Below are 11,311 nucleotides of genomic sequence, written 5' to 3' on the forward strand. Positions count from 1 at the left end.
TTTAATTTAAATGATGACTTGGAAATAGCAGAATAATTTAACGATAATTGTGATATTTTAAAATTTTGAGTGGCAATAAGTAAAAATCTCAAAAAAGAATAGGATCAGTAGAGGCGGCAAGAATTCCGCCGGTCAAACGTCACAAAGTTGATGACGTTATTGGGTTGACTTGACACGTTACTCTAAAATGTTTTCCAAAGTTTCCACGTCACGTGATCCATCGAGTCGTCCAGTAAGATCTCTCCACATACTCCTATAGAGCTTGTCTTATATCTATGTTCTTTCCTTGGCTTGAAGCAGCCTTCAGCAGAGGAGAAGAATATTATATATATATATATATATATATAGCGACATAGAGAGTTCAAAGCAAATAAGTTTACCATCAATCGCGTTTTGTTAGTTAGTCAGTTATATACACAAAGCCTTTGATGCTTTACATGAACATAGAAGCATAGAATTCCAAGGAATTGGAGGAAGGAAGAGGGAGGAGAAGATGGAGAAGAAGATTGTTAAAGAGCTAGAGAAAGCTATCCATTTAGAAGAAGAAGAAGAAGATGTGATGCTCCCCGGATTCCGCTTCCATCCCACCGACGAAGAGCTCGTCGCTTTTTATCTCCGGCGAAAGGTTGACAAGAAGATACTGAGTATAGAAATCATCAGGCAGGTGGATATCTACAAGTTTGATCCGTGGGACCTCCCAAGTAAGTTGAAGCTCACTTGTTTCTTACTGAGTTCTATAACAACGTTTTTGTTCTAATGATTAATAGTGGGCTTTTTTTTTTCTTCTTCTTTGTATACAGAAGCTAGCACAGTTGGAGGTGAGAAAGAATGGTACTTCTTTTGCTTGAGAGGAAGGAAGTATAGGAACAGCATAAGACCTAATAGGGTTACTGGATCCGGGTTTTGGAAGGCGACCGGCATCGACCGGCCGATATACTCCACCGGCGATGACGGCGATTGCATCGGGCTGAAGAAGTCCTTAGTCTACTACCGCGGGAGCGCCGGTAGGGGCACCAAAACAGACTGGATGATGCATGAATTCCGCCTTCCGCCGGCCGCCGGCAAGAACAATGACAACTCCTCCCTTGCAACCCAAGAAGCTGTGAGATTTCCTCCCCTTAGTTAATTCTTAATTCTAACTCTGACCACTAAACTTAAGCTTATGTTGTAATATGAATTATGTTGTTAAAAAAGTAGTGAAAAGAGTTTTATCTGAATGGATAAATGCAGGAGATCTGGACAATATGCAGAATCTTCAAGAGGAATGTTTGTCACAAGAAGTTCCCACAATACTGGAGAGAAGCAAATAGCAAGAATATTGCAACTGAGTCCAGTTCAAAGACAAGCAGCAGTCTGGAATCAGATGCAGGAGATGAGTACAAGTGCTTGGCAGCATCAAATGCTACACAATTACACCCTAATTATTACTGTGAAGACAAGAGCCAACTATTCCCAGGTCAGTGGATTCCATTAGCTCCCCAAACTCCATCAACAGTGATGCATCAAAGCATTCCCAACCCTCCAATGATCGAGTTCTTGAAAGATGGCAACTGGGATGAGCTTGGAAGGATGATGGAGACCATGACAGATGCAAGTGCAGTTTATGAGTGTAGATATATTTAGAGCACTATACTTTTCTTCTCTTTTGTACCTCTTATCTTATATGTAAGAAGAATAGTTAAATCAAAAAGAAAAAAAAGAAAAGAAAAGAAAACAGAATAGTTAATCACACTGTGAATTAGAATTCAAGCACTAGGAAAAAGTGGGATTATGAATTATTTTTGAGGCGTCATAGTTGACAAAATCAACTACTTTTATTAGTCTTAAGAGAGAATATCGTAATCCTAAACCAAAAGTTATCCTGGGCCATATCTGGTAGATCAAGAAGTTTGACATAGTGTTCAAATTGACATCAAATTGTTGAAATATGGAGAATATTTTATTCACTATAATTGAAAACATACAAAAATCAAAACAAAAGAAACGAAGAGAAAAGAATTAAAAGATGGCCTTCAGAGCGATAGGAGCTACCGCGGATATCCATCATAAGGCCAGGTGGGTATCGGAATAAAAGGGGGGAATAGGAATAAAGGGGGAGGATAAGAATAACGCGAGCAGCGGATTTAGGGATTCAGATTGAAAACTACATGGCTAAAGGAGATTAGCCGCCCATCACGATAATCTCAGAGGATTAGATAGATTTGCTTGGGATAAGTTCTCGTCTCCACATGGATAAATCCGCCGCTTCCAGAGCTATTCGCCTCCCTTACCCCATTCTCTATTCTCCCAACCTTTTGCCCCGAATACCCACCAACTGAAGAATTAAACCCTAATCTGGGACTTTATACAGGTGGTTGGAGATATCGCCCGAGTCGCGACTCGTCCCCGACTCAGCGAGTCGGTAAGGGAAAAAGAAAGTTCTTTTCCTTTCTTAATTTCGTGGTTTATTTCAATTTACATCCTACCCTGGATTTTAATATTTCTAATTCGACCCCTACTTTTAAAAAAAAAGTTAAATCATATAAAGCACCTTACTTAGGGTGTTTAATGAAAATCCAGTTGGGTATTTGAGGGTGTTTTCTGGTGTTTTAATGAAAATCAGGTATTAAAATGAAAGTAGTTTAAAACGGTGTAAATCACAATAAACACATTTTTTTTAAACATTACAGAGAATCTAAGCAATCTCCGGTCGATTAATGAATTTAGTAAAACATGAATTTTACCTAAACTCCTGATTTGGCACCCAATCAACTGCTTACTTGTTTGGTCGACCAGGAAAATTCTAACATTATAAGGGTGATTGAAAGGTCCATGAAAACGAAGGGAATTGGGAGAGAGTCCACAACCTTAGAAAGTGAACAAATTATTGAGCTAATGCAAAGGGGGGAAAAGGATAAATGGAAATGCACCGGAAGTAACTATTCTAGTGTCTCAGAATTGGACTAAGAGGGGAAAAAGAAGGCTATAAGATATCATCAATATGTTGCTTACTATAGAGAGAAGAATATGCAGAGCAAACAAAAGTCATCTCGAGAAAACGATGACTGCAGAAAAATTGCACCAGTGAAGTGTGCACAGCTCAACCTGGCAAGATTGATGTTCACACAGCAAACCAGAAAAGAGGAAGATCTTACGATGCCGCCGTATCACTTTCCTCGCCTTCATCTTTGTTAAAAGATATCCTACAGCCATGAAAAGAAAATTCGACAACTAAATAAAGTGAGATCTTGCTTTCAAGATTGTAGTGGAAATTAAAGTTAAGAGTAGCAGAAAGTAGAAAGACGACTTTTGTCCTATGCTTGCTCATATACAAATCGACTGTAAGAGTCTAATGTATAGTTAGTATCATACTAAAAATAAATATATTTCTACTTAGAACTTCTAAACTATTATTTTTACGTACACTTTCTCCAAACTTTTTTATTATGTATGTACACTATCTAAACTAAGGAAAAGATAATTATTATGTGGACTCTTAAACTTAAAAAGTTTGGTTCAAGAGGGTGTATATGATAAAAAAAAATTAAATATATATATATGTGACAAAACGTAATAATTCAGAAGCTGTAACATGAATTATCCCTTAAAAGTTTCATCATTTGACTTCTCAACATAGACTAACAACTAGAACTTTTTGATATTGAATCATCTATCTGGTTTTGCAAGATTCGACAAAAGAAAGAAGTGTTTAGATAGTGTGCAATTTTTTTTTAATTAAAGGCAGCACTATAGGAGCTAAATTACCATGATTTATCCTCAAAAGTTAATGTAACAAAATTCCAATAGCGAAGCATGGAAGCAGTATGATTCCTTTGAGTTAATAAGCGTAAGAGCACCAAAAATTTAAAACGAGGTTGAAACGCAATGTATATTTAATTTAAGATCAAAGTAGCTTTCTACAACCTTTGTGAGAGTAATTTTTCCTCCGACAGAGCCTTCTCTAGCCTCTCTTCAAATGGTGTTGCATGCCAACTAACTTTCTGATCCTGTCCAAACAATGAAATTTCATTAATATAGGTATGTTTTCATCATAAAGGCTTAAAGATACCAGAGAAACTTACTTCTTTATACTTGTTTGTTGAATTGGGAATGCCATTTCTATCCCAACTTTTAGGAGATATACGATCAGGTTCCTCATCATTCCAGTGTGCTGCAACCATTCCAATAATGGGTCTGTCTCCATCGGAGCTCTTTCCAGAATGAGATTTATCCCTTCTAAACATCTCACTCACTCCCTTATTAGCACTTGGAGGCTTCAACCACTGAGATAAACTTGCAACCACAAGATCAGGATCATCCTGATCGAGTGGTATCTTCCTTCCCAGAGGTGTCATATTTGTACTTGGCTTCTCCCGAAGTGAATTGTTAGCACTGGAGGCTGCACTTATGTGTTGTCTTCTCTCGTTACCAGGAGATGTGAACTCCAGGGAGTGGTAGAGTTTGGAATCCTGTGATGCTGAAGTTTGGGATGTCATTTCTGACTTCTCTCCTGTAGCTAGACTAGCATTCTTTTCCTGCTCAGGAATATCCTGTGATTGGCCAGGCTCATAGGAACCTTCTTTCAGCACTTTCCATTGAGAGAAGCTCTCAACAGGATTCAGAACTGGATATACATACTGCGTGCGGATCCGAGCATTTTTCCCACTTCTGAGATTCTCCAAGTTACCTGGATAAGCAGTTGCTGGTGTATACATTTCCTCAGTCACTTTTAGTGGGGTTGGAAAGGGTGAATGTTTAGAGCCAAACATTGGAATCTGCGTGTCTTCTCTTTTAATAGGAGTTGCATCTAACGAGAAACTGCTCATCCAGGATTCTTCAAGTCCAGGCTCATGCTTTACACCTTCAAAGTGCAGAGACTTGCTTGAAGAATCTGAACGTGAAGCACCCACGTAATGCCTTGATGACTGATGTCCCTTACAAGTAGAGCTACATGAAAATCAAATGTAAAATTATAAGAAGCTGAATTTCTTCAGTTGTAATAAAATTGTAAAATAACCTAAAAGGTAGAAAGCCTCCAATGGTTCTACCTTCCAGTTTCTGGAAAACCAGAACTTTCATGGGACTCTGCTGGAGATCCGAGAAGCTCGGCATTTTTTCCTTCCATGAGAAGCACCCTGCCGGACATACTTGGAAGCCATGAGCTAATGGAAGGAATCCCATCCTTATCATGACTTCCTGCATTTATATTTTCAGAAGTTTTTCGAATTTCTGCAGGAGTTTCTAGTAGAGCACCACAAGATTTGAGGAACTTTGCCTGTTTAACCTCTTTAACTTCAGCATGATGGAAGTCAAACAGAGAGCATTGCAAGTTCTTAAAGATAGAGTTTAAAACAATGATAAGCAAGACATACTGAAACCAGAAGCAAAGAGATGTAAAACAGTTTCTTGTAAGGTACTCTGGACATGAATCACTTCCGTTATGAACAAGTTAGCAGTCCGCCTTGATATAACCTTAGGACTGAAGGAGGGGGCCTTGCTTATTGGTTGCATTTATCAGTAGACCAAAATAGTGATTTTTAGACTAGTCTTACTGGACTCACTGATTCTATCTGAAAATCTCCTTTTATTTTTTTGAATGACCACTATTGTTCAAGATTGTGAAGTCAGACATAAAAGAAGTGTGCAAGGAGACTTTTTTCTCACTGCTATAAATTTAAAAAAAGTAAATGGCAAACAAGAATTGGGCAATTTCAGTACCTCAGTGTCAAGTTTGAAAGAACAAATAAGCAGCAGAAGATCATCAAAAAGGAGTTAGAACCTAACAAAATGCTTAGTTTAAATCAACTAAACCCTGTTTTTGAAACATCCACTAGAATTATTTGAAACTATGTTGATATTAAGATAGAAAGATAATTGTTTTTTTTTTCCTTATCCTAGTTGACACTTGCTATTAATATGATATTACAAAATATTAGGAGATCAGTGAGACCATGCATATGTTCTTTTTAGTGTAGAAATGGTACATCTCCACTTCATCCTGAACTAATTATATCAACCTCTCGGTGCTTGATCACAATGTGTTAATCAGCAACGAATGCTAAGAACAGGATTGCAGAGTCCTAGCTTGATAGCAACGTAGAAGGACATTGAATCTTACTTGCATGTAAAAGAATCATCAACCAGAGTGACAATTAAACAAGATTAACAAAATCCATCAAGTTAGAACAATATATGTCCTGATATATAGGAGCTAAGAATAAATAGATCACCCGCCAAAACAATTTTGATGAATTAAAAAATTGTTCGGATAAATACCTCGTATTGTAATTCTCTGTCTGAACTAACTTTGTCGATCTTTTGTTGCGAATTTAGATAGGCGGTTTGCTCACAAGGAGAATCTTCCTCTTCTAATAAGATACAAAGCGACGGAAAGATAAATCCACAACAATCGTTATAAATCACCACTGCACATTTTCAAAATTGCAGGCATCGATCATTACCTTCGCGCAAGAAGAAGGAAGCTAGTTTCTTCGACACCAATTTCTCCCCATTAATCTACCGATTCGACAACAAAAGAACCCCTAATTCGTCAAAATTGATGAGGCATACAAAGGAAAAGGTCTTCGAAACCACTTACCACCTCGCTCCTTGAAGCGATCGAGCTGGAGATTAGATGATTCCTTCGCTCGCCGTCCTTGATACGAAAGCAACCAAACAAGCAGCCCATTTGCCTCGCGATCGACGAAAACCCTAAGCTCGATTCTTCTCTATGATAAGCTTCGGTGCTTCGGAAAGGATGGCGAGGTTGGAGGAGAGAGAGTGTGAGGAGCTTATTGGGTTTTTGGTTCCATGGAGGCGTTTAATTGGGAAATTTGAAATTTAAATTGGCAGCTACGAGGGAAAGAAATGGAAATTTGGAGGCCGACGTTTTCCTGCAACAGTTATGAGTGGAGGATGGTCTCCATTCTCAGATGCAGGAATTCTCTGTATCTTGCTACGTGGCAGAACGGATCTACTAACTTCCTGTATTCGAAAGTGCAGAAGATCGTAACCTCGGATTCATCAATTTTTTTTCCTTCCGTATAAAATGAGAATTCCTGTAGATTATGAAGGAGGAAAGGCCCTGTCCTTGGCAGATTAGAAGCATCATTCGCAAATACAAAACCCAAATGAATGGGCTAGTGGAATGTATTGTAGGTCATGTAGGAAGGAGATGTAACAGGCTGGCCGATTGGGCCGCGCTGAGGGGATTGGCTGCAACCCGGGCCGGAATGATCCGAGCGGGGGAACCAATCCCTCATGAATTGTATGTTTTGGGCGAAGTGGGGTAGAACCCATGTGAGCCAATCATCAATAGCTAACTATAACTCATTCCCTCAAAAAAAAAAAAAAAAAAAAAGAGAGACCACCTCCCAATTCAAATAAATTTATAAGTACTCTTTCTCATGACTATTGAGGTTATGTGATTGACTTCAATTTTAAATAATTATTATAAAAAAATTATTTAATGGTTAGCGATAGTTTAATTTAATGACTTGACTCAGTTGATAGCTCAACGGTTAGCTTAAAATAACAGTTTGATAACACATTGGCTTAAAGTATGTCTCAGTATTATTTAGTTTATAACAATAATTTCATCAGCTTACAAAAATTGAAGCTTAAACTAAGTGTCTTAGTATATTGACTAAAGTTTAATAGGGTGGTCAGTCCATACCTAACCCTGGGCTCTTAAACGATCAAAACAATTATTACAAAGAAAATTACTTTATGTTTTGGTATAGTAGTTTGGCTTAATGGTTCAATTTGACTCTATTTGATGTGTCAACAATATAATATTTTAATGGAGTAACGCGAAGATTTGGAACAATGAGTTGATGGCGTAATGACCTAAAGCCTAAATTGAACGGTTTAGTATGTCAACTAAAGCTTAGGAAGGTCTAAACATCTCTGCATTAGTTTTTTTTTTTTTTTCTTCCAACCAATGTCTAGCCTTCTTGCTCTTAAAATGATAAAATAAAAAATTATATAAAAAAGACCTATTTTGAACCGGCCAACTAACAACGGTTTTTTTTTTTCTTCTTCTTCTTCTTCTTCTTCTTCTTCTCTTTTAAAAGCGTAAAGATTCTTTACAGGAGAATTTTGGTGCCGATTAGATAACAAATTTCGAGTAGGAGAGCTGGATCTTTAGGGGGGGGCATTATCCCTATTAACTTATACTGGGATGGAATGTACTCTGATATTATATATAAGACAAACGGACCCTTTTCTTTTTCTTTTTCTTTTTCGTTGCAAAATAAAGTATTTTCTTAGCAACTTACTTAGCAAATAGAATTCTAGTAAAAAGGAATTATAAGAGACACACCCCATATTTGACTTGCTTCACAATTACCCATGGTCAACGATGCCAGCTGGGCTCCCACACGAGGATCCCGACGGGCGCCGTTGACTCCGGAAACCTATTTCAGACTCGGGTGAACCGCCCGCCGCTTCGTCCGAGCCACCAGACCCATCTAATTCCCACGAACGAGAGATAGGGAGGAGTCCGAAGTCCAGAAGGTGGGAATCTCGAGAGGTGAGACCACCAATGGCGTCCTACTCCTCCGAGCCGACCCACCACGCCTCCGGCTCCGGCCTAGCTCGCCGTCCGACGAGCTCCTCGCGCGCTCCACCGTCGGCCGGCGGCGGGCCGATCCGGCCGGACATCGAACCATCGCCGCGGCCGAAGCCGGTGATGCAGAAGATCGCCATCGGCGTGATCGTGGCGTTGGGCTGCCTCCAGTTCCTTCCCGCCACCCACTTCCGCGACCCCGCCGATCCCCTCCGTAGCTGGATCCCCTTCGATCCCAACCGCTCCTCACCAATCGTAAAGCCTTTTTCTTCTTCTTTTCCTCTAATCGATGGTTGAATCCATAATTATCTTTCATTGCTATGAATAATAATAATTTTTTAAAAAAAAACCCTAATACTTGTGTTTCTTTGGTGTTCTTTGGCTGGGTTTAGGTGGTATAGATAGAATTTTAGCAAATTTAGTTTCTTGCTGCTAATTGCTATAAATTTATTTCTTCTCTTGAAAACCATTCCCATTGAGTTTGAATTTATTTTCTCACAGTCTACAAATCGAAGAACCGTAGAGAATGAGCACTCCAGCAGGATTCAGAAACAAGGTGAAGTCCCAGGGATACACATCTTTTCCTGGACGAATTGTTTGGATCTTCGAGTGCTTGCTGTGCTTGCCAACTCGACTTTGTCCAGCGCAAGGTTCTATTTTGTTGTTGTTGTTGTTCTTGTTCTTGTTCTTGTGATTGAACTGATTACAGTGGAATTTGATCATATCTGTACTCTGTGCTTACTAAATATTAGTTTCTGGATATTGTTTTAACTCTCACTCCACAGTATGATTTCAATTTTTCTACACTCGTTAACTACACATCGGTCTGTGGAATTTCATGTCCTGACCTCTTTCCAGAAGCAGGCGTCAGCATATATACTCACATTGTTGCTCTTTTCTTGGTCAGATATCCAGAGGGCATCTTTCTCCATTTTTTTGTACCTGAAGATGAAGATGAGAAATTGCCTTATTATAAGTTAAAAGTAGTCCTACCTAATTCAAACATCGATATCACTGGGTGAGTATAGAATATCAAACTACTTGAGTCTTTGTTGCGAAAACTCATGCTTGATCTTTCTGTAGGCAAAAGGATGCCAAGGAGAGACTAAAATATGCTCATCCTGAAGTGGAAGTCCTTTGGACCTTTCCTTATGAAATAGCACCACTTGTCATCCCAACCAAGTATTTCTCTTTGAACAGATATGCATACATCTCACCTGATACCATCATAAAGGTACTTTCTTTTTACTCAATTAACTTTTTAGATATTTATGAATCAATTGTATGATGTTAAAAAAACTTTTAGCTATTTACACAATCCCTTGCTTATGACCAACTGATGACCATATAAACAATCAGTGGTAATTTGCTGGAAAAAAAAGAAGCTGTAACTTATCTATTTTCTCAGCTTTGTGCACAGTACAATTTAATGAAGATCTCTTCTCATGCAGACTGCAAGTAATTCTTCTTTTTGTGTACAGGGTAATATTGAAGATCTCTTTGGTGTTGATTTAGGCTCTCATGCTATTGGAGCTGCTGAGGACTGCAGCAGTAGGTTAGGCGATTATGTCAATATGGAGGTTTTAAATGCTATACAGAGAACTGCTGCCAAGAGTTGGATATCCGACAAACCGTATGATAAAAATGCTTGCTTACCCGATTTAAGCATCCTTCTAGTTGACCCGCATAAACTAGAGAAAACTCTGATGGAGTCTATTTTATGGTGGACAAAAGTTCTTGATTCAGGAAGTGAAAGGTTTGTCATATCAGCTATGTCATATTTTTCTACTTCAGTGAAAATTGTCATAGATAATCATATATATTCTTTAAAGAGTTGTCTAGGGAAGAAAGCTTCCGCCACAGTCATGTCTTACAATTCTTATTCTGATACTAACTGCCATCTATCTACTCTACCATTATGCATTTTCAGGGGCAACCACATCAAACCAGCAATTGCACTAGCATTCTATGACAAATATCTTAAGCTTCCCACTACTTGGACTCTTGGTACATCTGAGAAAAGTTCTGCAAATGGTGAAACGAAAGTTCTCCGCTTTGATGGACCAGCAAGACTTTGCTCCAAAAGTGAGCATAGCCATCAAAGATCAGATTACGGTGATGCTTGGCAGCAGTATATTTCTACAAAATCGCTTGCCATATTAAATCACTGACCGAAGGCCGTATTCATGCATTGCGGCATTCATTATCTTCGCATTCAGCTTCCTTGGCTTTTAAAAGAAAATTGTAGGAGTTACAACGGTAATCAGCTCCAGCAGTAAACAAGATATACCTGAATTTTGTAGTTGATGTAAAAGAAAAACATCAGAACACTTCAGCATTTTGGGTGCCAAAGATAGTCTTACTGTGCAAGAAATGGCAGAAGAAAATGCCTTAAAGTTTTGTAAAAACAGAGATTCTGTTTGTACACTTACAAAATTAATGCCTGACAACTGAATACTTTATCAAACATGATTTTTAATGTCTCATCCTTTTTTCTCTTATTGGTGCCTGTGAGCTTGTATCTATGGCTAAAACTCTGACACACGCTGTTCTGTTTTCCATCATTCTGGTTCAACTTACAATTTTCAGGCAGATATCTGAAATTGGACCCTAAAAAGTTTCTGCAAAGATTTACTGCGCAGGTCTTTACTTTCTGGGATCAAGAAGTTTAATTTACCGTTCTCCTAGACCTTTATTAGGTTATAGTTGTACGCCACTCGTATGCTACTACTTGTTTGTAGTCTATAGTATCAAAGATAATAT

At 38.5% G+C, this 11,311-nt stretch overlaps 3 protein-coding genes across 4 annotated transcripts; 2 read left to right on the forward strand and 1 right to left on the reverse strand.

Annotated features, from left to right (window-relative positions):
* Window positions 1-362: 362 nt before the first annotated feature.
* Window positions 363-1,848, forward strand: LOC140759266 (transcription factor JUNGBRUNNEN 1-like). The gene is made up of 3 exons (XM_073095777.1): window positions 363-701; window positions 801-1,102; window positions 1,231-1,848. The coding sequence occupies exons 1-3, from the start codon at window positions 494-496 to the stop codon at window positions 1,621-1,623; spliced, it is 903 nt and encodes a 300-aa protein (XP_072951878.1). The 5' UTR covers window positions 363-493; the 3' UTR covers window positions 1,624-1,848.
* A 157-nt stretch (window positions 1,849-2,005) lies between these two features.
* Window positions 2,006-6,753, reverse strand: LOC140759265 (protein JASON-like). Of its 2 annotated transcripts, none has more exons than XM_073095776.1 (7): window positions 6,581-6,753; window positions 6,441-6,495; window positions 6,256-6,347; window positions 5,028-5,254; window positions 4,062-4,926; window positions 3,904-3,986; window positions 2,006-3,182 (listed from the first exon to the last, which is right to left on the reverse strand). In XM_073095776.1, the coding sequence occupies exons 1-7, from the start codon at window positions 6,665-6,667 to the stop codon at window positions 3,131-3,133; spliced, it is 1,461 nt and encodes a 486-aa protein (XP_072951877.1). In that variant the 5' UTR covers window positions 6,668-6,753; the 3' UTR covers window positions 2,006-3,130. The 2 variants fall into 2 exon arrangements, with proteins under 2 accessions (XP_072951877.1, XP_072951876.1); XM_073095775.1 differs by having other exon boundaries at window positions 6,578-6,753.
* Window positions 6,754-8,369: 1,616 nt separating this feature from the next.
* Window positions 8,370-11,189, forward strand: LOC140758944 (uncharacterized). The gene is made up of 6 exons (XM_073095360.1): window positions 8,370-8,803; window positions 9,050-9,198; window positions 9,456-9,566; window positions 9,632-9,782; window positions 10,030-10,304; window positions 10,479-11,189. The coding sequence occupies exons 1-6, from the start codon at window positions 8,525-8,527 to the stop codon at window positions 10,717-10,719; spliced, it is 1,206 nt and encodes a 401-aa protein (XP_072951461.1). The 5' UTR covers window positions 8,370-8,524; the 3' UTR covers window positions 10,720-11,189.
* The last annotated feature ends 122 nt before the right edge of the window (window positions 11,190-11,311 follow it).

The sequence above is a fragment of the Typha angustifolia genome, chromosome 4 (genome assembly GCF_048772165.1).
Source record: "Typha angustifolia cultivar Huaian chromosome 4, ASM4877216v1, whole genome shotgun sequence".
Taxonomy (NCBI): Eukaryota; Viridiplantae; Streptophyta; class Magnoliopsida; order Poales; family Typhaceae; genus Typha; species Typha angustifolia.